We start from the raw sequence: 26726 nt of genomic DNA, 5'->3' as shown, positions 1-26726 counted from the left end.
GGGAAATAGGTTTGTTCTTGACGGTGATCTACTTGACCTGACTATCATTTACACAGTTGCAGGGCTACAAGATACTGTCCTCGATGAACGTCCGTTTCCTCCCGGAAGAACTGGGAACCCAGGAGTCAGCAGCCCACAACAAACAAGTCAGCGACGACAAACAAGGGTCTGGGTTTGGGCGAGTGAGGAGCTCAAGGAGCTCTCTCCTCGCAGACAAGCGCAGCGAACTACACGTCCCAGAATCCTTGGGTCCTCGCATGAACTACATTTCCCAGAGGGGTATAGCGACATTCCCTGCCCCGCCCCTCCTGTACCTACTTGGGGTGCCTGGCTTTTGCAGCTGGCGTGAGCAGCCACCCGGCCTGAGGTTGGCCCAGGCAGCACCTCGGGCGAGTCCAACCCCAAGCTGCTGTCAGGCTGTGGCAGTTCCGGAGCCTCCCGCCTGCAGCCCACGGAACCCCAGAGGCCTAGGCGAGGTGAGCGGCGGAGGGTCGGCGGGATGCGGGAGGGAAGACCCGGCCTCGGGAGGATGCGGCGTCGGGGCGCGGGACACAGGCCCAGCAGGAGCGGGCTGGGCCTTTGTGGGCGCCAGCAGGCTGTGGGCCGGGTGTGCGGGCTCTGTCCGCCTGACGCCACCGCCTCCCACAGGCGTGCCCTGAACGCCACAAGTCGGACACTTCCTCCCTTTTGGCCGGACTCAGCCATCCTCCTGCTTCCTCCAGATAGGTTCCCAGCGCGCTACCTGCCCGGCTCCTTACGGCGTTTGAATTGCTCTGGGCCGGCAGTAAACGTGAGAAAATAATTTCCTTCCCCTACCATCGCGGCTGCTCTCCCTAGTGACAGGCTTGTTTTGCCTGAGAAGCGAATCGCCGGCGTCCCCCAGTGGCAGAATCAGGACTGGAATCCAAGTCTCTGGTTTTCTGTACCTCGTTTCTCAAGACAGCAGCCTCCTCCGCCATAGGAGAACTGATCCTTTCCCTTTCCAAAGCAGTTTTCTCTAAAAATCTGGAAATTGTTTCCTTACAAGGAGGACGACGAGTTGGGTGGGAAGACTCAAAGTGCAGAAAAGTTGTCACATATGCATGCAGGGAGTTTAGCGCAGATGCCACCCTCCCTGGCTGTGTGGACTGGGGCAAGTTGCTCCCACTCTGCCCTCAGTTTCCTGATCTGTAAAATGGGGGCTGACAGTGTCAACCGTGCTCAGTAATGCAGGTAGTGCCTGGCACTTCATGAGGCTCAAGGAGTTGCTGCCGCTGCTGCTGATTGTCCTAGGACGTTTTTCACTGAGCCAGGGAAAGAGCTGGGCCTGGAACAGGATGACCCAGCCCTTCTGTCTGGTCCTGTCTATCCCTGGCTGCTTCTGACTTCCTTCTCTGAGGGCACTTGGCATCGTTCTCAGGGAGTGTAAATGATTCAGAGCTGCTGATTCAGAGGGGTGGAAAAGAGAAGGGGCTTCCTCCTGGCTCGCTTTGTCTTCCCTCAGATCTGGCTTCTGGAGACTTCACCCATCCTCAGGAGACACTGGCCAGAAAGAAGACATGGCTACTGAACAGAGGGAAGCAAGGTCTCAGGTGAGTTCATTGTCATCTCTAGTCTTAGGGACAGGTGGAGTTTTTTACCCTCAAAGTAAAATTCTCTATCCAATACAGTTTTCACCAGGATTTGGCGAAAGAACTCTTTCGCCAGAATTTGGTGAAAGAACTCTTTCGCCAGGATTTGGCGAAAGAACTCTTACAACTGGTCCACCGTGGTGGATGATGGGTTCAGTAGAGAATATTTGCCTTCACCCTCCCCATCCATGTCTAGTGTTTCTCTTTTTTTTCCCTAATAGATGCTCTTTTAGTCATTAACCTCAATTTACTATATGATTACTGGTTTGAGAAGTAAGATACCATATGTCTTATACCACTTGGGGTCAGAACAAACAAACATACACCCTTGGCAGAGTTCCTTTCTGACATACTCCCTTTGCTCACTCATGTCCCCTCCCTACCCTTGGCCAGAATGCTTTTCTTTTTCTTTCCACCCCTGAGAATCCTCATACTTTCCAAGGCTTTGCCCAGTCCGTAGTTCTTAGTTTTATCTCCTTCTTAACTTTCTGGATCATGCATCTTGTTTCCATCACTATCTTGAAAACTGATCTTGACCTGCCATTTTCATCTTTATGCTGTGAAAATAAGAGTGGGACTCCATCCAGGTGAGCCAATGTGCAAATAAAGGATAACCATGTTGGAGAGGACATAAATGGAGTAGTCTCTTGACTCCAAGAGTAGAGAGAAGACTCCTCAGGAAGCAGCAGTGAGAGTTCCATAGGATATTGGTAGTGGAGGGCAGGGTAGACAGTGATTACTGAGTGGTTCTTTTGAGCTGTATGGCCAGGTTTGTGCCCGTCTTCTCTGTTGCTGTTAATGTGCCTCAGTTTCTTCACCTATGAAAAGAAAACAACAACCATCCTAACCTCCTAGCATAGATGAGAGGATCCTGGGAGTTAGTGCATGGAAAAAGTTTTGATCAGGGCCAGGCACATAATAGATGTTCAGTATGTGATGGTTGGGAGAAGGCAATGGCAACCCACTCCAGTACTCTTGCCTGGAAAATCCCATGGATGAAAGAGCCTGGTAGGCTGCTGTCCATGGGGTCGCAAAGAGTCAGACACGACTGAGCGACTTCACTTTCACTTTTCACTTTCATGCATTGGAGACGAAAATGGCAACCCACTCCAGTGTTCTTGCCTGGAGAATCCCAGGGACGGCGGAGCCTGGTGGGCTGCCATCTATGGGGTCGCACAGAGTCGGACACGACTGAAAAGACTTAGCAGCAGCTGCAGCATGTGATGGTTGTGGTGGCTGAATGATATTAATATAATATATGATACTGTTATTGTTGGTAGATAGAAATGACTGTACAATGTCCTTCCTTTACTCATCCTCATCTAACCATAATAGGTAATGTTGCTAGGGAATATCCCAAGGGCTTTAGCTTATTCTCACTGTTTTAACAAAGTAGAAGTTATTATCCCCATTTTACACTTGCCACTGAGGCTCAACAAAGTCAGGTAATCTGAAATCAAACCCAGGTTCTAAGTTCATGTTGATTTTCGTCCAGTCATTCCTCTTGTACCTCTTTTCAGAACACAGGGCAAACCTAAGCCCCAAGTTACCAGATCTGTCTGCAATGGGATATTGTATATTTTCTGGACCCATGAAATGTGGTGGTTGATATTCTGCAGCTATGGCTAGGACCTGCCTTTGCACATTTGGCTTGCTTTCTCATAAGGCTTTCACATTGCATTTCAACAGAGCCAAGCAGCTCTCTTGCCCCAAATCTTCCCTGTCCCTGTGTATGAGTCCTATATGACATTTCTCCCTAACCTCACCTGCTGCCTGTACATGAATACTGCATGGCTGCTGCTGCTAAGTTGCTTCAGTAGTGTCAGATTCTGTGCGACCCCATAGCCGGCAGCCCACCAGTATCCGCCGTCCCTGGGATTCTCCAGGTAAGGACACTGGAGTGGGTTGCCATTTCCTTCTCCAATGCATGAAAGTGAAAAGTGAAAGTGAAGTCGTTCAGTCATGTCCGACCCTTCAGGACTCAGTGGACTGCAGCCTACCAGGCTCCTCTGTCCATAGGATTCTCCAGGCAGGAGTACTGGAGTGGGTTGCCATTGCCTTCTCTGTATTGCATGGACTTGTGTATAAAACTCAGTGACAGGATGTTTAAGACTAGAGAGAGAATATACCCACCAAGTGCTGGGTTAAAAGAAAATTTCAATTACTGTCTTGTCTCTACCATGGATAAAGTATATGCCCTGGATCTTATGTTCCTCATCTCTAAAACGAGGATTAAACTAGGAAATGGTATATAGTCTTGTCCAGCAACACTTTTTTCTTTCATTGCTCAAATTATTCATGCATTTTTCCTGTCTGCCAATTGGATTGTTATTTCTTTTGAGCGCAAAGATCATTTCTTGTATCCCTCCCCTGAGCCAATAAATAATCTTATTATATGGCACTTCATGTTAATGTTAAAAAAATTCAGAAAATAAAAAAATACATATATAAAAAAGAAAGTAAAATCACTCTTACCGCAACATCCCCTGGGCAAAATAATGGCCATTCCTTCAATTTTCTATGCACCTTTATTATTTTTTATGTATTTACGTATGTATGTATGTGTGTATTTTCTTTTTTTTGCGTTGTTCACTTAAGACTTTCTTTTCTCTCCTTGCTGTTCTCTGGACTTCTGCATTCAGTTGGGTATATTTTTCCCTTTCTCCTTTGCCTTTCACTTCTCTTCTTTTCTCAGATTTGTAAGGCCTCCTCAGACAACCACTTTGCCTTCTTGAATTTCTTTTTCTTGGGGATGGTTTTGGTCACCACCTCCTGTACAGTGTTATGAACCTCCGTCCATAGGCACTTCAGGCACTGTCTACCAGATCTAATCTCTTTTAATTTTTTTTTAATTAAATTTTTATTTTTACTTTATTTTACTTTACAATACTGTATTGGTTTTGCCATACATTGACATGATAATATATACATAAGATTAAATTTACCACTTGAACCATTTTTGAGCATATAATTCATTGGTATTAAATACATTCACATTGTTGTATTACATCATTACTGTTTATCTTCACTGTATGAATTATCTCATTTATTTCTTAACCCTGTGAGATAGGCATTAAGAGGAAGTTTTGCAGAGCGGTTAAGTATGAAGCCTTGGATGTTCCCTGGATTGAAATTCTATCTCTACCACTGACCAGCTGTGATATTGTGACTTATAATATGAAGTATATATTTGGTCTTTGTCCTTGTTTCTGGTACATAATTTCCAAAACCCTTGTGATTTCCTAAGTGATTAGTAATAAATGATTTTTATCCCTGAAATTACTTCAGAGCAATGAAGGCAAAATGGATGTGCTTTGTTATTCATAACAAGCCCTTTCATTCACACCAGGGTTAATGAGGTGACTTTTGGACCCCACCTAAAGATGGGGACTAATTGCCAGGGAACCTTGATTAAAGGGTTGGAACTTTTAGTCCTGCCCCTCTATGCCCCTGTTACCCACCCACCACCACCCTAGGAGATGAAAGTTGAATCAGTTGCTAATGGTCAATTATTTAATCAGTCATGCCTATGTAATGAACCTTCATGAAAATCCAAAAGGGTTCAGAGTTCTTCCAGGTTGGTGAACATTTAAAGAGTCAGAGAGAGTGGCAAATCCATAGTGCACCCCTTCCCTGTTCATCTCTTTCATCTGCCAGTTCCTGAGTTACATTCTTCTTATCATAAACCAGTAATCTAGTAAGTAAATGTTTTCCTGAGCTCTGTGAGCCACTCTGGCAAATTAATCAAACCTTAGGAGAGGGTTGTGGAAACCTCCAATTTATAGCCAGTCAGTCAGAAACACAGGTAACAACTTGGACTTGTGATTGACACTGAAGGGGGCCAGTGTTGTGGTACTGATCCTTTAACCTGTGCATCTGACACTATCCTCAGTGTCAGAATTGAGTATCATTGTAAGACACCCAGCTGGTGTTGCACAATTGCTTGGTGTATGGAAAACCCCCCACATCTATCAAAAGTGAAATAGTACTGTATTAAGAGTCAAAGAGACTTACAAGAGGAGTGATTTTTTTCCTTCATACCAGCTTGTGACTTGGATAAATTTCTCCTTTGCTTTCTCATGTGTAAAATGGAGACAATTTCATAGGGTTGTTGTGAAGACAAAATAAAGATTTATACTAAAGATTAATATAAAGCTCTAAGAATAGTACTTGGCCTGAAAAAAGCTTTCAATAAATGATAGGTGTTTTACTTTCCATTGTTACTGTTTTCAAGTTTCAGGGAGCACAAAGATAGTGCCTTAAGTTATGTAAACTAATCCCTATCAGTGATTATTTCTGTTTCCATTTCTTTGCTGTTACTAGGACGATGATAAACATCCTTTTATGTACATTTTTAATCACTGTTCATTATCAAACAAATACAGTAATTGGAGCATTAAAAAATATGCACATTTTAAAGCTTGTAATGTGTGTTATCAAATCGCCATCAGAAAGATTATTCTAATTGACACCCCCACTAATGGCATTAATACCACCACACATCTTTTGTAGTGGTTAACAGGGCCTGGTTCATACTTCACGATGCTGCTGCTAAGTCGCTTCAGTCATGTCCGACTCTGTGCGACCCCATGGTCGCAGCTCCCCATGGGTGAAGGCAGCCCACCAAACTTCCCTGCCCCTGGGATTCTCCACGCAAAAACACTGGAGCGGGTTGCCATTTCCTTCTCCAATGCATGAAAGGGAAAAGTGAAAGTGAAGTCACTCAGTCATACCCGACTCAGTGACCCCATGGACTGCAGCTTACCAGGCTCCTCTGTCCATGGATTTTCCGGGCAAGAGTGCTGGAGTGGGGTGCCATTGCCTTCTCTGTACTTCATGCTACTCAGTATATATTTGTCATAGGTCAGTTGTTCATTAAACAAATGATCTGGAAGTTTCACAACCCAAAATAGTATAGAAGCATTTCATGGTAGCCCGTCTACTACCCACTGCCACCTTTTTCACCCTGTGTGATGGGTGGTCCTGGCTGAGCTGGGATGGCTTGTCTCTGCAGGTGTCAGTGACGTTCGAAGATGTGGCTGTGCTCTTTACACGGGATGAGTGGAGAAAGCTGGCTCCTCCTCAGAGAAACTTGTACCAAGATGTGATGCTGGAGAACTATAGTAATCTTGTCTCCTTGGGTAAGGAAATTTCCCCTGTAGATACAGAATTCAAAAATCTGGATACCTCAGTACCTGATTCCCTGGATAATTGCCCTGGGTCATTTAAAAACTTTATCTGAGGTGGTTTTTTTTTTTTTTTTTTTTTCTGCCTTAGCACTGTACAAACTGGATCTCCATAAGTAAATCCAAAAAACTTTTTCCCCCTCATAGGCATGGAATTGCCCCATGGATGGGACAGTCTACAGAGCTGCACATTAGAAATTCCCTCATTGTAGGCACTTCCCTTGTTTTCCCTCTAAGACTGAGCTATGATGTGTTCGTTCATCTCTTAACAGAGCATCCCTCAACCCTCTTCTTTGACCCAACACTTGCTTTTCTCAATTCTCTTCTACAGAGGTGAGCAAACTTTTTATTTAAAGGGCCAGGGAGTAAGTATTTTAGGTTTTGTGGGCCATATATGGTCTCTGTAACATATTCTTTTTTTTTTTTCCAACCATTCTTTGCTCAAGAGCCATACATAAACAGATGGTAGTCTAGATTTGGCATATGAGACCCATAGTTTACTGACCGCTGCCATCTTTCAAAGGGGTCAGATAGTGTTTTCTTATTTTAAATAAGCTTCTTGATATATAATCCTTTCCATAGATACCTGTTACAAATGTTAATTTAGTCTGTATATGTAACAAAGCATTTAACAGTGTATGCATATTCCCTCTTGTATAGAAAACTGTTTTCCCCTATTAATCAAGGCTGCACATTTATCATGCCTCACTGACATACAACTAAATGTTGTGTTGTCCCTTGCCTTTACCGTAACATACCCCCTGCCATCGTGGGGTCACAACTTAAGCACCCCACAGAAGTTCTTTGTATCATCCTTTGAGTTTTCTACTCAGATTTCAGATTCTTCTTTGCATCAAGGCAAAATCAAGTCTTTTTATTTTCTCTTTTTGCTCTATGAGCAGGACTCCTATTTCCCAAACCCAAAGTGATCTCCCTGTTGCAGCAAGGAGAAGATCCCTGGAAGGTAGAGAAAGAAAACCTTGGAGGCTCCTCTCTAGGTGAGTGGGTGGGGATTCTCTGCAGGCAGCAGTCTGGTAAATGAGTGGGTGTGTGACTTGAAGAAGATGGTTAGGGAAGTTTTTCTGGCTTCTCAGTGCCCAAGAAGTGGTAGAGAAGGGATGCTAAGGCCCCCATTTGCAAGCTTCCTCTTTTTCTCTGATACTTCACAGGTGAATCTCTCAGGATCTTTTTTCTTATTCTTTCCTAGTGTTTCAAAGGAGAGCTGCATTTTCAAGTATTCATTCAGCAAGCTTAGAGTATTGAAGGAACTGCAGCAGAATCATTCTGACTGAAACCCAGGGTCATGGGAAAAGAAAGATATGAGGAAGGAAATAGATTAGAAAGCCAGGTGGAGGCCACACTATGAAGCGCTTTGGTTCAGTTCTTAGGGATGGGAGCTGTCCATGGTTGACTGGAAAAAATTCAAGGATTTTAAACCAAAAAATTATATGGTCCTTGATATTCTAGAAAAAATGACCTCAGTCTGAGACACTATAGATAACCTTTGGTAAAATCATACCTAAAGATGCTGAGCGCACCTACACTGAGATAACACCACAGTCATAAAGAAAGAGCTCTGGTGGAGGCAGAGCTCCAAGGCATGTGAGGGACTAAAAAGCAAATTATGGAGCATGATTATGACATGTCACCATTTATGTCTAGAGAAACTTACATGTATGTTTGTCTGTATGCATACTAAGTGTCTAAGTCCTGAGAAGAAAGTCAGGAAACACCTAACCTGGTAACTAGTTCCATTTGGATTAGGATTGAGAATGGACATGATGAAAAGTGACTTTATTTACATGTAATATAATTAAAATTTTCACAGAGAATATATTAAGTCCTTATTTTGTAATTTGAATTTAATAAGAATGGTCATTTCAGAAACATTGTTCGGCTTAGATTTGAAGTGAGGAAAAACTAGAGGTGGGAACCTTCTGGAGATTATTGCATAATGTAAGCAAGACATTACCTAGAAGGCACATGCAGTGGGTTCAGAAGGAAAAAATAGGGGCCCCTTTTTTAACGGTATAGGACAAGTTTGGTGTGGGATGGGTTTCATTTGAGATGTGAGCAAAATACAGGTGCAGGTTACCAGTAAACAGCTGTAGAAGAATTTACGAGTTGGAACTGAACAGGGAGGTCAGGGAGGCGTCAGTGCGAAAGTGGCATTTGCAGCCTTGACCTGAGCAGGTAAAGGAATAGAGGAGCAGACAAGAGTCCCGGGAAACCTCAGTGTTTCTGAGATGGGTTAAGAGGGAAGAATCTGTGATTGAGCCTGAGAAGTCACCAGCAGATGGACTGCAGGACAGGCTATGTCCATCCCTAAAGCCCACACACCTTTAGAACACTTTCTTCCTAAGGTGAGATCATACAAGGTGAGATCTTCTGAGGTGGAAACCACACTTGTCTTTGTTTAAATCTTTTAAACAAATCTTTTGGGAGAAATACACTGATTTTGTGGGAATTTCTGGAGACCACCACAGAGTAAACAGAGAATTCAGGCACCAAGGAACCAGTGGAGAGTTAGGAAGGATATCGGTCCCACTGTCAGGCGTGAGCTGAGTCTGGCATGAAAGATCAGAGGAAGAAAAGGAAGAATTGTTCCCTTTCCCTTCACCTGAGGAGACTCTGATCCATGAGGAGTTCCCCTTCCTGAGTGAAGTATTAGTTGGATTAAACTTAATAGAGAGTATGACCAGAGTCCAAAGCTGTCCACAGAGACCCCAAGGCCACATAGCAGAGATCTGGAGTCCTTCTCAGGTTTGGGAAGTTGAAGGAAAACTCTGAGTGGGTGTCTGGAGGAAGTAAAGACGTAAGGGCCAACCAGTGTGTGCGTTTCTCTTGATGCAATGAACTTCCTGTCTTTGGTCAAAGGTGGCAGTCAGATGGGGTGTCCTGGGAGTGCTGGCATGTATTGTGTCCCTCCTGCACCCCTGGTGAATCCCCCACCTTCCTGGGCAAAAGTACCCTCGGAACAGTTTCCTTCCAAGAGGAACTCACTTCCTTGTGAGCTCAGGTTAAGGACCTGGATGTTCTTGGAAGCACTTCGATTATTAACTAGACCAGAGCCAAAAACCAACCCTGTGACAGAAAACAACCAGTGACAGAAAAGCTTATGCTTCCAAGGTAGAACTCCTAGGATCTCTGCTGCTGCTGCTGCTGCTGCTGCTGCTGCTGCTGCTGCTGCTGCTGCTGCTGCTGCTTAGTCGCTTCAGTCATGTCTGACTGTGCGACCCCACAGACAGCAGCCCACCAGGCTCCCCTGCCCCTGGGATTCTCCAGGCAAGAACACTGGAGTGGGTTGCTATTTCCTTCTCCAATGCATGAAAGTGAAAAGTGAACGTGAAGTCGCTCAGTCGTGTCCGACTCTTCATGATCCCATGAACTGCAGCCTACCAGGCTCCTCTGCCCATGGGATTTTCCAGGCAAGAGTACTGGAGTGCTTCTCCGCCTAGGATCTCTAGTTGCCTCCAAATATGTTTTTTAAAATATTATTTTCACTTCAAAACTACTCACAAATAGGAAAAACAAACAAAAAGGGAAAACAAACTGTCATCCCTGGATCCATATGGTTTATATTGAGAGATAGGAGGGAATGGCTCAAAAGATACACATCTCATCTGAGTCTCTTACTTAAGAAGTGAGTCCAAAGTCTATAATCAGTTTTCTGAAATATTATGTATATTATATGTGTGTATATGTGTATAATAGTGGTTCAGCCACTCAGTCGTGTCTGACTCTTTGACTTCATGGTCTGCAGCATGCCAGGCTCCTCTGTCCTCCACTGTCTCTTAGAGTTTGTTTAAACTCATATCCATTGAGTCAGTGATGCCATCCAGCCATCTCATCCTCTACCATCGCCTTCTCCTATGCCTTCAATCTTTCCCAGCATCAGGGTCTTTTCCATTAAGTCGGCTCTTTGCATCAGGTGGCCAGAGTATTGGAGCTTCAGTTTCAGTATCGGTCCTTCCAGTGAATATTCAGGGTTGATTTCCTTTAGGATTGACTAGTTTGATCTCCTTGCAGTCCAAGGGACTCTCAAGAGTTTTCTCCAACACCACAGTTCAAAAGCATCAATTCTTTGGCACTCAGCCTTCTTTATGGTCCAACTCACATCCATACATGACTACTGGAAAAACTGTAGCTTTGACTATATGGGCTCTTTTGGAGAAAGATATCTCTTTTTTAATACACTGTCTAGATTTGTCATAGCTTTCCTTTCAGGGAGCAATCTCATTAGATTGTTGCTATAGCATGCAGTGGTGTGTGTGTATATATATATATATATATATACACACACACAGGAATAATGTGATTAAATCAGCTTGAACATCTCATGAGTTTGGTTTACACCCAATGTAAAAATATTCTTTAATTCAAAAATTTAAAAACCCAATGATGATCTGGGTAAACAATTCCCTCCAATGAGAAAGTGCTTTTCTTTGTCTTTTTCTCTTCCTCTGTGTATTTATGCAAGAATTCAGGGCAGATTGAACCTGGCCAGATGGTCAGCTGAGCAATCATTTGTGGGCTGCCTTCAACTTGCTGAGATCTGTTGGGGCTGCATCTGCACAGAGAGTAGGGGTCTTTTTCTAATTTGCAGAGAAGCGCTGTAGAGGATATAGCAGCAATCTAATGAAAGAGCATGCAGTGGTTTTAAACAGTGGATTCCTTACAAGGTGAAGGTGTGTTTAATATGTTTAAGTCAGTCTTGTTCTTGTCCCCTGCCCTCCCCTCCTGCCACCAACATCTTTTTTCTTTGTAGCTGCTAGAATGGTCTATTTAAAATGTAGATCAGGTTATCTTACTCTTATGCCCAAAGCCTCCTGTGGTTTCTGGCACATAGACCACACTATAAAGCCCCCAGCATGGCCCTCAGAGGCCTTTGTGGTCTGGTTCTGGCTACCTTTTCACCCTCATCTCTTTCCTCTCTGCCCTTTGTTGGAGAACTCTCATCACCCTGGTCTCTTTGTAGTTTGTCAGGCAGGCCAAACAGGCTCGCACCTCAGGGCCTCTGCACTTGCTTTTTCCTCTCCTGGGCCATTTTTCTTCCTGGCAGACAGGAGTCCATATGACTCACTTCCTTGTACTATATAGGTTTCTGCTCAGTTGGCACTTGATCAATTAGTCACAGCTCATCTGAACATGGTCTTTTATCCTCCACATTCTTTTTTCCTTCACCATACCTTATTTTCTCTGAGTACTCCTCACTGTAAAATAGTGCATATTTATTTATTATCTGCTCTTGCTCTGGATTGTAAGTTCCCTTATGCTGGATTGTCTGTTTATTTCTTTCCCATCTCCTCAGTACCTAAAGTAGTGCTTGGTTAAAGTCAGCTTCCAGTTAGTGAATGCATGAATGACTTGGTTAGGTAGTGGTGACAGAGCTAGAAAAAAGGGAACCAATTTCAGAGGTATTTGGCAGATAAAAGCAGCAGGACTTAGAGATGGATCAGATATGGAAGATAGAAGAGATGGAGTTGTCAAGGATGCTTTGCTTGGTTTGTGGCTTATTCTGGGATGGACTGATATCATTCACTGAGATAGTGGTGCTAGGAGATCAGATTTGGGAGTTAGTATAAATATGGTTTTAGATTAATTAAATTGAATCATCTTTTGGTTGATCCAGTTATTCAAGTGAAGATGTCAAATAGTCTAGTAGCTTTAGAGTTCCATCCCTCATAATATACACTGAGCATTAAATGTGAAGACTTTGTCACTGAAAGCTTGAGTTTAAGTTAACCTGTAGAGTGGATTCAGGGTACAGCGAGAGCAAGAAAGAGGATAGGACTCAATCTAGAGGAAACTGGCATTTCATGGCTAGTTAGAGAGAAATGAACCTGTAGGGATGATAAAGATAAGGTGTACTATAGAAGGAAACTCAGGAGTCTAGTGTCATTGAAGTCAAGGCTCATAAAGGATGGTATCAGTAAAGGTGGGGAAAATTAAATGAATTTGAGACTTATTTAGATGTTAGAAGAAACAAGTCTTGGTAATCGATTAACTGAGGGAGAAGTATGAAGGATGCCTTTTAAAGTTTTTGATTCAGAACTGGTGCCATTTATAGAAACAACAGGTGCATTTATAGGTTATACAGGTTGGAGGGAGGGAATAGTCATAGACTCAGTTTTAGGCATGTTGAATTTGAGCTGTCTTTGAGACATCTAATTGCTGTTTTGAATAGGATGTTGTATAATCAGGTATGGAGAGTAGAGAAGTCTTGCCTGGAACATGTAGATGAGCCTGGCCTGTGGAAAGGATACAGGGTGACAGAATTGGGGGCCTAGGACTCAGCTCTGTGGAACTCCAAGGGTTAGAGATCAGGTAGAGGAAAAGGAGTGCACAAAGGAGACTGAAAAGCTGCAAAGGAAACTGAGGCTGCTGGACCACGAGGAGACTGTGGAGGCGAGCTCAGGCCGAGAACTCCGGCAGCTGCCTACTGTAGCTTAGGCAAAGAACTTCTCAGGGAAAAGGAGGAGTCACTATCGGCTGCTGCTGAAACGTGGGTTAGGTGAGGACTGAAGAGCACATCTTGCTGCTTTCACGTGGAGGCCATCGTTGCCTGAAAAAGAGTGGTGGTGAGAACAGAAGCCGAAAATGAGCCCGTGAGAGGTGCATGAGGAGATGAACACGTGTAGGATACTATAGGAGGTGAGGTGTGATGAGGAGGCAGCAGCAGCAGCTGGCAGAGCTCTTATATGGGAATATAAATACATATTTCTTCTTTTCCTTTGTCCACTCCAATTATATTATACAACATACATTATTCTACCCCTTGCACTTGGTATATATTGAAGCTCTTTGCATGTCAGTTCATAGGGAGCTTTCTCACTCTAAGGAGTAGTCCTGTGGTCTTCGGCTGGCTCTCTTCTAGGCAGAAGAGGTGATTTTGATTGTATGTGGCTTTGGGTAATGTTAACCCAGTTAATCCAACTATCCATCAAAGAAATCTGGTTGAAGAAACTGGGTACATTCTCACCAAGAACTTCTTTGCAACTGTAAAAAGGAATGAAGGGAGATCTCTATAAATTCCATTGTGGGATGATAATATTAATAAGTGAGGAAAAGTGTAGATAACAAAGAAAAGAGGAGATGCCAAAAAAGAAAAAGTGTGTATTTTCTTGTATTAAAATAAAAGAAAAACAAACAAGGATAAAAGCAGATCAGTAAAGAACCCAGCTGCCGGTGTAGGAGACACAAATTCCATCCCTGGGTTGGGAAGATCCCCTGGAGGAAGGCATGGCAGCCCATTCCAGTATTCTTGGCTGGAGAATCCTATGGACAGAGGAGTCTGGTGAGCTACAGTTCATAGGGTTGCAAAGAGTCAGACATGACTGAAGTTACTTAGCACGCACACATGTATCAATAAAAAAGGTTATCTGTAAGGTGAAAGAAGGAAAACAAAAAAGATGAAGAGAATAAGGATAGAATTAAATAAAACTGGAAAAAGTGTTCCATAAATATTAAAAGCAAAATGAAACAAATGACCCTAATAGTATATCATGTTGTTGGTTTAGTCACATAGAGAATTATCTCAATTGCCTTTAAATCACAGCAGTTTAAATAAAGATCCTTAGTGGTTTATATCAATGTTATGAATTATAATAAAAAATATATATTTGGTGCATGAGTGCTCAGTGTATCCAAAACCTCATGGACTGCAGCCCACAATACTCCTCTGTCCATGGAATTTTCCAGGCAAGAATACTAGAGTGGGTTACTTTTTCCTGCTCCAGGGGATCTCGCCGACCCAGGGATCAAGCCTGCGTCTTCTGCATTGGCAGGAAGATTCTTTACCCCTGAGCCGCCTGGGTGCAGTTCTTAAAACTGGGCAATCCTAGGTGATGAGAGTCCCAAAGGTGTCTTTGTTATGTTAATAATGTTTCTCTTGGACCCTACCTTAGAATGGGATTTGGTTTCCAGGACCAGTCATGTGATGAAAGGGTTGAAACTTTTGTACCACACCATGGAGGGGAGGGGGCCTGGAGGTTGAACTAGTTGCCAGTGGCCAATGATTTAATTAATCATGCCCATGTAATGAAGCCTCCATAAAACCCCAAAAGGACAGATTCAGAAAGCTCCTGAGTTGCTGAACATGCGGAGATTTGGGGAGAGTGATTCACTTGGGGAGGGCATAGAAATTCCATGCCCTTTCCCCATACATTGCCCTGTACATCTGTTCCATCTGGTTTTTCTCAAGGTGTATCCTCTTATAATTAACTGATGATCTAGTAAGCAAAAGTGAGTTGTGAGCCACTATAGCAAATTAATCAAACCTAAGAAGGGGGTCATGGGAACCTTTGATTTATAGCCAGTTGGTCAGAAGTACAGATGAATGAAGAGGAACTAAAAAGCCTCTTGATGGAAGTGAAAGAGAAGAGTGAAAAAGTTGGCTTAAAGCTCAACATTCGGAAAACAAAGATCATGGCATCCGGTCCCATCACTTCATGGGAAATAGATGGGGAAACAGTGGAAACAGTGTCAGACTTTTTTGGGGGGGGCTCCAAAATCACTGCAGATGGTGACTACAGCCATGAAATTAAAAGATGCTTACTCCTTGGAAGAAAAGTTATGACCAACCTAGATAGCATATTCAAAAGCAGAGACATTACTTTGCCGACTAAGGTCCGTCCAGTCAAGGCTATGGTTTTTCCAGTAGTCATGTATGGATGTGAGAGTAGGACTGTGAAGAAGGCTGAGTGCTGAAGAATTGATGCTTTTGAACTGTGGTGTTGGAGAAGACTCTTGAGAGTCCCTTGGACTGCAAGGAGATCCAACCGGTCCATTCTGAAGGAGATCAACCCTGGGATTTCTTTGAAAGGAATGATGCTAAAGCTGAAACTCCAGTACTTTGGCCACCTCATGTGAAGAGTTGACTCATTGGAAAAGACTCTGATGCTGGGAGGGATTGGGGGCAAGAGGAGAAGGGCACAACAGAGGATGAGATGGCTGGATGGCATCACTGACTCGATGAACGTGAATCTGAGTGAACTCCGGGAGTTGGTGATGGACAGGGAGGCCTGGCGTGCTGCAATTCATGGAGCCGCAAAGATTCAGACAGGACTGAGCGACTGAACTGAACTGACAGATGATAACCTGGGCTTGTGACAGATGTCTGAGGAGGCAGGGGGAAGTCTTATAGAACTGAGCCCATAACCTGTGGGATATGATACTATCTCCAGGTTTTAGTAGGAAATGGCAACTCCAGTATTCCTGCCTGGGAAATTCCATGGACAGAGGAGCCTGCTGGGCTACAGCCCATGGGGTCACAAAGAGTTGGATATGACTGAACATGCATACTAGATATTATAGATAATGTTACAGTTGAATTGTAGGACACCCAGTTGGTATCCAAGAATTGTTTATTGATGTTTTAACCACCCCTGAGAAGCACATTGGAATTTGAGCAAAGAACATTTATCTTACAGGCAAAAATAACTTCAAACAATTATGTTGATTTTGGTGGATATAGTAAAAGTATATGGTTGGGTTTATAAGTGGAATTCTTATCTTTAAGAAATGTGTTCTGAAATAGTGATGAAATTATATAATAGGAATAATAATGGAAGAGATGTAAGGGAGTTGTATTGGGTTGGCCGAAAAGTTCATTTGAGCTTTTCCATAACATCTTACAGAAAAACCTGAGTGAACTTTTTGGTTTTCTCAGCCTGTTCCAACAAAGTACCATGATTGTATGGCTTTAAGCAACAGAAATTTATTGTCTCACAGTTTTGTGGGACCATGCTTTCTCTGAAACTCCAGATAGGGTCCTTCCTTGCCTCTGCCTACCTTCTCATGGTGACCAGCAGTCCTTGTTCCTTGGGTTGCAGCTGCGTCACTCCAGTCATGCTTCTGTTGTTATTTGGTGTATCCAGGGATATCTTGACATGATCTTTCTGTGCTTCCCTGTGTCCAAATTTCCCAATAATAAAGACACCAGTCATATTAGATCCCACCCTAATCACCTCATCTTAACTTGATTGAATCTGTGAAGTTACTATTACCGAATAAGGTCATATTCTGAGTTATTGGAAGTTAAGACTTCAACACATCTTTTTGGTGATACAGTTCTACCCATAACAAGGTAATAAATGTAACAGCATTAGTAATTGTCGATGCTGGCTTGGCCAGTCATTGTACAATTCACTCTACTTTTGTACGTGTTGAACATTTTCTGTAATACAAAGCTTTAAAAATTAGAATTACAAACAACAAAATTTTTAAAACAGCATTTCTCTTTTTCATCAACATATAAGCATTATGGAATACATTTTCAGATGTGTAGTCCTATCCCCATTGTGGTATTATGTATAATTCTCAGCAAATAGCTCCCTCAGTTCTCTGACTGTGGAAAGTCTTGAGACTTCAAATGCATGTAACATTTTTATAGGAATAATTTTGAATCTGACCACCTGTAGAATAAGGTAGGGAAGGATATAGGTCTGGAGAGTTGACTTGGGTTCAGAGATTTTAATGCTGCCTTTAGCCTTCACACTACCCACATCCATCTAACCTATGGCTAAGCCTTTAAAATCCCATTTTAGACATTGCTTCCCCAAACTTTTGACCACACCTGTATACCTTCCCTGCTTGCACTCACTACTATCTGAGGGTAGTTTGGATGCTGTTCTAAGCTCACATTTGTATCCATTTCTGTCTTGTGTTTTTGTTGTATAAATTATCACATTGTCATGTGATTGCCTACTCCTTTTATGTCTCTGATGCAAAACAGTGAACTCCTTCAAGAAGTTAACTGTTTCTTTTCATTACCAGATCTGGAATGCTTTGTGGATCATGTACCTAGGATAGAGCCTAACATATTGTAGGTGCTTTTTAAATATTTGAAGAATGAGTTAAAGTACAATCAATGCTTTTTGAAATAAGAGTTCTATATAGTAAGAAGGTTAAATTTGGTAGGAAGTAATATTGGAAAGGTGAGAAACAGATCAGAGGATTAAATTGAAGGTCAGTATCAATAGTCACTTGGAGAAGGAAATGGCAACTCACTCCAGTATTCTTGCCTGGAGAATCCCAGGGACGGGGGAGCCTGGTGGGCTGCCGTCTGTGGGGTTGCACAGAGTCAGACATGACTGAAGCGACTTAGCAGCAGCAGCAATAGTCCCTGTAGAGTAAGAAGTTCCCGAACTTGGATGTATTAATGATGGTTGTTAGAAACATCTTAGTGATACAATTTGAGGAGATTTGATGACTGACTAAGCATGGAATGCAGGAGAGAGAAGGTTCTGAGATGAAACTAAGAATTTATGGCAAAGGAGCTGAGGAGGTTATGATATAATTCAGACCTAGGAAGCACAGAAAGAAAAGTTTTAAAGGAATACACTGGTTTCAGATTTGGACAAACTGAATTTGAAAAAAAAGACACAAATGGAAAATCTAGCAGGCAACTGGTTATAACTCTCTAAAGTGTTTTGAGAGTCAGTATAATCATTGACATTGGAGGTATGGGAGTAGATGCAATCATGTGGGAAGAGAAGATTGAAGAGAGATGCACAGAGATTCATAAGCACCAAGGGAAGAGAATCTAGACCTAATGCCAGGTTTTAGTTGGGGTGGTAGTCATTGGCAAAATCACCTGGTCTCTAAACTTCTGACCTAAGTTATAGCCTTGTTTATGACATAGCTCAGGCCCAGGCTTGACTCTTGAGAAGAACAGAAGTTGAACTGCACTTAAGGAGACACATGTGTAGACTTTTCAGAAACTTTAAACAGATTGTAAAGAACAGTTGGGATGTCCACAATCCAGGACTCATGTCCCCTCCAGCAGGAAACATGAATTTTGGACTAAGGTATTGCCACTTGAAGTAGAGTGAAATGAGTTTCCCATTATTGGTATGGAACCTTGTAGCTGTAATTACTTCCATTAAAAAGTTAAAACTGCCCAAATCTGTTTTTCTATTCTCCTTTAAACAAAACTTTTCAAAAGCGTTTCTATACTTGATGTTTCTCCCAGTGTTTCTTCTGTGCACTCCAGTGGGGCTCTATTCCTGTTCCATGAAAAGTAGTTATTAAATCCCAGATAGTCTCCATCTTGGCACAGTCGGGGTTAAGTTTTTAGTTCTTAACACATACAGTCAACTAGCAACTCCAGTTCTGTTAGTAGGTGATAAGAATGCAGTCACCATATACCTTTAACTATTGCTTCACTATTATTTACCATTTTCTCTCTTGCTCAATGCACTATAGTAGCCACACAGCCTCTTTGCTGTGTCTCAGAAGTCACCACACTTTGATATTTGCTGTTTCCTTCTCCTAGAAGCTCTTGCTTCACACATCCATATGGTTGTCATTTATTTACTTATTATTTGTCACACCTTCACACACACACACACAAACAAAAAACCAAGGTATAAGCTCCTTAAAGACTGAAATTCTTAGTCATCACATTCCCTACATTCCCTAGAACTTTACCTGGCCCATAGTAGGCACTTAATAAGTATTTGGGAATGGAAAGGATGTCTCCAGCATATGCAAAGATAACACACACACAAAAAAACAAAAATGTAGGGCTCCAGAAATTGCATGTAGTTCAGCATACCTGGCAAGAAGCCAGGGGAAGGAGATGAGTTCCAGGCTGAACAAAGGTTAGATCATGACAAATTTTGTTCACCATGTTAAGTAGTCTGTATCTTATAAGTTGAAGATAAGTTGGAGGATCTTAAGGAAATTTGCAGCATGGTAAAATGTGAATTTTAGAAAGATTACTCTGTTACAATGTGGAGACTGAATTGGCAGAGAGCAAGACTATACAAAAAAATCTTCATGACCCAGATAACCGTGATGCTATAATCACTCACCTAGAGCCAGACATCCTGGAATGAGTTCTCAAGTGGGCCTTAGGAAGCATCACTACAAACAAAGCTAGTGGATGTGATGGAATCCTAGTTGAGCTATTTCAAATCCTAAAAGATGATGTTGTGAAAGTGCTACACTCAATATGCCAGCAAATGCAGAAAACTCAGCAGTGGCCAACAAATGTGGAAAACTCAACAGTGGCCAGAGGACTGGAAAAGGGCAGTTTTCATTCCAATCCCTAAGAACGGCAGTGCCAAAGAATGTTCACACTACCACACAATTACACTCATCTCACACACCAGCAAAATAATGCTCAAAATTCTCCAAGCCAGGCTTCAACAGTATGTAAACCGTGAACTTCCAGATGTTCAAGCTGGATTTTAGAAAAGGCAGAGAAGCGAGATCAAATTGTCAGCATCCACTGGATCATCAAAAAAGCAAGAGAGTTCCAGGAAAAGCATCTACTTCTTTATTTACTATGTCAGAGCCTTTGTGTAGATCACAACAAACTGGAAAATTCTCCAAGAGATGGAAATACCAGACCATCTTATCTACCTCCTGAGAAATCTGTATGCAGGTCAAGAAGCAACAGTTAGAACCGGACATGAAACAATGGACTGGTTCCAAATTGGGAAAGGAGTATGTCAAGGCTGTATATATTGTCACCCTGCTTATTTAACTTACACACAGAGTACATCATGCAAAATGCTGGGCTGGATGAAGCACAATCTGAAGTCAAGATTGCCAGGAGAAATATCAATAACCTCAAATAGATGACACCACCCTTATGGCAGAGAGTGAAGAAGAATGAAAGTGAAAGGAGAATGAAAAAGTTGGCTTAAAACTCAGCATTCTAAAAACCAAGGTCATGGCATCCAGTCCCATCACTTCATGGCAAATAGATGGGGAAATAATCGAAACAGTGAGAGACTTCATTTTGGGGGGCTCCAAAATCACTGTAGATGGTGCCTGCAGCCATGAAATTAAAAGATGCTTGCTTCTTCGAGAAAAAGCTGTTACCAACCTAGACAGTATGTTAAAAAGCAGAGACTTTTGCTGACAAAGGTCTGTCTAGTCAAAGCTATGGTTTTTCCAGTAGTCATGTATGGATGTGAGAGTTGGACTATAAAGAAAGCTGAGTGCCAAAGAATTGATGCTTTTGAACTGTGGTGTTGGAGAAGACTCTTGAGAATCCCTTGGACTGCAAGGAGATCCAACCAGTCTATCCTAAAGAAAATCAACCTTGAATATTCATTGGAAGGACTGATGCGGAAGCTGAAACTCCAATAGTTTGGCCACCTGATGTGAAGAACTGACTCATTAGAAAAGACCCTAATGCTGGGAAAGATTGAAGGCAGAAGGAGAAGGGGATGACAGAGGATGAGACAGGTGAATGGCATCCCAACTCGATGGACATGAGTTTGAGTGAGTTCCAGGAGTTGGTGATGGACAGGGTAGCCTGGTGTGCTGCAGTCCACAGAGTTGCAAAGAGTTGGACACGACTGAGCAACTGAACTGACTGAAGTCTAGAAGTGGTGTTGGTTGTTGTTAAGTTGACCAATCATGTCCAACTCTTTTGCAACCCCCATGGACTGTAGCCTGCCAAGATCCTCTGTCCAAGGGATTTCCCAGGCAAGAATACTGAAGTGGGTTGCCATTTCCTTCTCCAGAGGATCTTCCCAACCCAGGGATTGAACCCGTATCTCCTGTATTGGCAGGCGGACTCTTTACCACTGAGCCACCAGAATTAGGATACTATGGTAGAAACATTAAAGCATGAGAAGCAGGGTACCATTTAGGTACCCGACTCCAGTGCTCAAGAGCTCTAGTAAACTTGTTGGTCATAAAACAGCAGTCTTTACATACAGACCTATATAAAGGTATAGGTCTCTAACTAAGGCAGGGTCTCTAACTTTACATTATAAATGACAATCCACAATTTTGGAATCTTTCTGTCTTTTTCCCAGCACATGTAGCCTGCAACCAACAGGGAAAGTACTGCAGTTTTATGACTGCTTCCCACTCTTCTACCCAAATAATGTTATTGAAAGTTGATATTTAGCAAGATTTAGATGGATAAGGAACTTGGACGGTATGAACAGAAAATTTAAAAAAAAAAAAAAAACACTCTTCTTTCCATAACAGTAAATAGGAAAGATGAGAGAGATTTTGAAAGAGCAGAAAGATTTTGTGATTGGCTAAGTGAAAAGAAGCTATTATTACACTAAATACACACTGTGGGCTTTTCCAGAAGATGTGATCCCTAATTGAATGAATGATTTATTGATACTTAGTTGTTGTTGTTTTTTAATGAGTGTTATTCTCACTTGCCCTGCATGGCAAATACCAGTGCCTTGGAAAAGAGGAAAAGAAATAGTAAAGATGGGTGCATATAAAATTAGTCAAAGATAATGTGTAGAGTGAAGGGAAGAAATCCCAAACTCTAGAGAAAGCAATTTTTAAAGGGGGAATAGAAGAAGTTACCCATGAAGGAAACTGAGAAGTTGACTCTAGTAGAAGAAAAGAGAAAAGTAGAATATATTATGTTCACCAAGCAGAGACAATCTGTACACAGATTGTGAATGTCAAGTAGAAATGTCAAAATACAGTAAGATGCAGAGGAACCCTTGAAATGGTTACTCTAACCCAGGAGAAAATAAATAACTATATGTATACCTGTTCCCCTGGCAAAATTTAATATTCAGTTAATTGCATCCTTACCCAATTAAAATTTATTTAACTTAATTCTGTTCTTTACCATGTTATCATGTTAGCCCTTTTTACCTTTTTTATATTTGATCTTTGACTCTTTTGTATGTTGCTTGCATAACCTCTCTTGCTTGATTCATTAGCAAGGTTACTTTTCTATCTTGCAACCTTTAGTTTCATGCCTACCTGTTGTTACCTCAGTTCAGTTCAGTTCAGTCACTCAGTCGTGTCTGACTTTTTGCAACCCCATGAATCGCAGCACACCAGGCCTCCCTGTCCATCACCAACTCCTGGAGATCACTCAGACTCAATGTCCATCGAGTCAGTGATGCCATCCAGCCATCTCATCCTCTGTCATCCCCTTCTTCTGCCCCCAATCCCTCCCAGCATCAGAGTCTTTTCCAATGAGTCAACTCTTTGCATGAGGTGGCCAAAGTACTGGAGTTTCAGCTTCAGCATCATTCCCTCCAAAGAAATGCCAGGGCCGATCTCCTTCAGTTCAGTTCAGTCGCTCAGTCGTGTCTGACTCTTTGCAACCCCATGAATTGCAGCACGCCAGACCTCGCTGTCCATCACCAACTCCCGGAGTTCGCTCAGACTCACATCCATCGAGTCAGTGAGGCCATCCAGCCATCTCATCCTCTGTCGTCCCGTTCTCCTCCTGCCCTCAATCCCTCCCAGCATCAGTCTTTTCCAATGAGTCAACTCTTCGCATGAGGTGGCCAAAGTACTGGAGTTTCAGCTTTAGCATCATTCCTTCCAAAGAAATCCCAGGGTTGATCTCCTTCAGAATGGACTGGTTGGATCTCCTTGCAGTCCAAGGGACTCTCAAGAGTCTTCTCCAACACCACAGTGCAAAAGCATCAATTCTTAGATTGATCTAATTCCTTCCTGTTTGAAGTGCCTCTGAAACCCTCTCATTGCTTCTGTAATGTACTGTCCTGGAGGCAACTGCTACAAGTGTTTGAATCGTGTGTATGTGTGTGAAATTAATATAAAAGTTATTGAAAGTATTTGACATTGTTCAAAAATTTATATATAAATTATTGAGGAAGATTAATAGAACATTTTGTATATAATTCAGATGCCATTAGGAGGATCTGTAGGTTAAAGGGGCATGCTAATCTGCTTGCAAAGAATACTTAGGGTAGAAAAGGAAAGTGAAATATATTTAGATATAGGTAGATAAATAGGTATAATTACATGTATAGAATATATATATATATATAAGTACTGTGGTGAGTGCCTATAATAAGAGGAATGGACTGTGTAAACTCACAGTACCCCTGTGTTTACTATTTACAATAGTTCGGACATGGAAGCAACCTAGATGTCCATCGACAGATGAATGGATAAAGAAGTTGTGGTACATATACATAATGAAATACTGCTCAGCCATAAAAGGAATGCATTTGAGTCTGTTCTTATGAGGTGGATGAACCTAGAGCCTATAATACAGAATGAAGTAAATCTGAAAGGAAAAACAAATTTCATATATTAATGCATATATATGGAATCTAGAAAAATGATACTAATGAACCTATTTTCAAGGCAAGAAGAGAGATGCAGACATAGAGAACAGACTTTGGACACAGCAGGGGAAGGAGAAGGTGGGACAAACTGAGAGAGTAGCATTAATGTATGTAGATTACCATGTGTAAAATAGCCAGTGGGAAGTTGCTATAGGCACAGGAAGCTCAACCTGGTGCTCTGACAACCTAGAGGAGTGGGATGTGGTGGGGGTTGGGGAAGGGGTTCAAGAGGGAGGGGACATGTGGATACTTATGGCTGATTCATGTTGTTGTATGGCAGAAGCCAACACTATTGTAAAGCAGTTATCCTCCAATTAAAAATAATACTATTATTTTCTACAAAACAATTAAAAACACTCAGTTAACTTTTGAATGGATTCTGACTGATACAAAGGAATTTGGCATGAGGGAAAAGGGATGAAGACTTTCCAGATTATAAATGATTGTACAAATAAGAGAAATCTCATGAAGATAATTTAAAATTCTGTCATGGGCTTTGGACTCTGATCCCAGACTGCCTTTTCCAATTTATGGCTCCCCTTTTAATCGTTCTTCTCCATTTTTCCATTAACTGATTCTCCTGGTCACTCTTACAGTCACCCTCTTTAAATGGGTTTGTTTAGCATTTTCTCCACCCTCTTGTTTTCAGCTTGTATTGGCTTATTTCTCTGTACTGCTTAATTAAATCTCCTAAGTTTTTCTTATTATCTTTTGGCCAGATATTGAGACCTTATTTGAATACCATCAATATTCAGTCTATACATTTAGTAGCCAAATGATGTATCACATGAAACATTTTCAGTTTTTTCTCTCCTCTCCAGGATGGAAGAACAGTTATAAAACCACAAAGTCAACTCAAACACAAGGTCATTCATTTCAGGAACTGATAATGAAAAGATCCAAAAGGAGTGGACCCTGGGACTTCAAATCAGAAAAACCCTGCAGATATGAAGGCAGATTAGAGAAAAAGCAGGAGAAAAAAGAAAGTGTACAGATAGTTTCAGTCACTCACAAGAAAATCCTCACTATAGAGAGAAAACATAAAAATACTCAATTTGGGCAAAACTTGAGCCCAAAGTCAGTCTTTTTTAGGCAACAGGTGATCCCAAGAGAAAAAGCCCCACCGAAATGTGAAATACAAGGAAACAGCTTCAAACAAAATTTCAGTTTATTTAATCAACAAAAAACCAACACAGCTGGGAAACGTTATAAATGTAGTATGTGTGAGAAAACTTTCATAAATACTTCATCCCTTCGTAAACATGAGAAAAACCACAGTGGAGAGAAATTATTTAAATGTAAAGACTGTTCAAAAGCCTTTAATCAAAGTTCAGCACTTATTCAACATCAAATAACTCATACTGGAGAGAAACCCTATATATGTAAAGAATGTGGGAAAGCCTTCACTCTCAGTACATCCCTTTATAAACACTTAAGAACACATACTGTGGAGAAATCCTATAGGTGTAAAGAATGTGGTAAATCCTTCAGCAGAAGGTCAGGCCTTTTTATACATCAAAAAATCCATGCTGGAGAAAACCCCTATAAATATAATCCAGGTAGGAAAGCATCTAGTTGCAGTACATCCCTTCCTGGATGTCAGAGAATTCATTCCAGAAAAAAGTCCTACTTATGTAATGAATGTGGTAATACCTTTAAGTCTAGTTCATCCCTTCGTTATCATCAGAGAATTCACACAGGAGAGAAACCTTTTAAATGTAGTGAGTGTGGGAGAGCCTTCAGTCAGAGTGCATCTCTTATTCAACATGAAAGAATTCACACTGGAGAAAAGCCTTACAGATGTAATGAATGTGGAAAAGGCTTCACTTCTATTTCACGACTTAATAGACACCGAATAATTCATACTGGTGAGAAGTTTTATAATTGTAATGAATGTGGTAAAGCCTTAAGTTCCCACTCAACACTTATTATTCATGAAAGAATTCATACTGGAGAGAAACCATGTAAATGTAAAGTGTGTGGGAAAGCCTTCAGACAAAGTTCAGCTCTCATTCAACATCAGAGAATGCACACTGGAGAAAGACCCTATAAATGCAACGAGTGTGGAAAAACATTCAGATGTAACTCATCCCTTAGTAATCATCAGAGAATTCACACTGGAGAGAAACCATATCGATGTGAAGAATGTGGGATATCTTTTGGCCAAAGTTCAGCTCTTATTCAACATCGGCGGATTCATACAGGAGAGAAACCCTTCAAATGTAATACATGTGGGAAAACTTTTAGACAAAGCTCATCACGTATTGCCCATCAGAGAATTCATACTGGAGAGAAACCCTATGAGTGTAATACATGCGGGAAACTTTTCAATCACAGGTCATCTCTTACTAATCATTATAAAATTCATATTGAAGAGAACCCCTAGGAAGTAGATTTGCATGTTTCTGAAACCAAAGCTCACCAGAATACATGAGAGTGATATAATAAATGTAATGGATATGAAAAACCTTTCTATAGTTTAGTCCTCATCAGATAATAAGTCCTAAGGACAAACCTATGACATGCATAATGAGGAAGCCTGTCAGACAGTTTGTAATAACCTAAAATGAAGAATCCCTGACTGGAGACATTGACTTTGGGCATTTGTAAAATAATTGTTTTCTTTCTACAGCAGTGTAGTCTGTCTGTCATATGTAATTGTTATAAGCATCTAGGTGATGAGGGGAGGTGTGCACTCAATTTCCCATGGAAATAAATAAAATGTTAATGCTTTTTTAAATAACTGACATTGTAATAGCATATAACAGATGTGGTCAAAGAAATTATACTTTTTTTAGAAAAAAGGACCAAATAAAAGATTAAACTGTAAACTACCTCTCAATTTCTGGGGTTTGTCCTTTTCCTGACTTGCT

At 41.6% G+C, this 26726-nt stretch overlaps 1 protein-coding gene across 1 annotated transcript; it reads left to right on the top strand.

The window, feature by feature from the left end:
- The first annotated feature begins 376 nt into the window (after nt 1-376).
- LOC128051499 (zinc finger protein 354A) lies at nt 377-26543 on the top strand. The gene is made up of 5 exons (XM_052644107.1): nt 377-476; nt 1484-1571; nt 6625-6751; nt 7699-7794; nt 24675-26543. The coding sequence occupies exons 2-5, from the start codon at nt 1539-1541 to the stop codon at nt 26237-26239; spliced, it is 1821 nt and encodes a 606-aa protein (XP_052500067.1). The 5' UTR covers nt 377-476; nt 1484-1538; the 3' UTR covers nt 26240-26543.
- Nucleotides 26544-26726: the final 183 nt, after the last annotated feature.

The sequence above is a fragment of the Budorcas taxicolor genome, chromosome 7 (genome assembly GCF_023091745.1).
Source record: "Budorcas taxicolor isolate Tak-1 chromosome 7, Takin1.1, whole genome shotgun sequence".
NCBI classification, from domain to species: Eukaryota; Metazoa; Chordata; class Mammalia; order Artiodactyla; family Bovidae; genus Budorcas; species Budorcas taxicolor.
This window is presented reverse-complemented; position numbering and strand designations above follow the sequence as displayed.

Bases quoted from the DNA above. Each gene is read 5' to 3' on its own strand.
- LOC128051499 (XM_052644107.1), top strand. From the start codon at position 1,539: ATGGCTACTGAACAGAGGGAAGCAAGGTCTCAG. The intron at 1,572-6,624 runs GTGAGTTCATTG...TTGTCTCTGCAG, and splicing joins AGAGGGAAGCAAGGTCTCAG to GTGTCAGTGACGTTCGAAGA. The intron at 7,795-24,674 runs GTGAGTGGGTGG...TCTCCTCTCCAG, and splicing joins CCTTGGAGGCTCCTCTCTAG to GATGGAAGAACAGTTATAAA.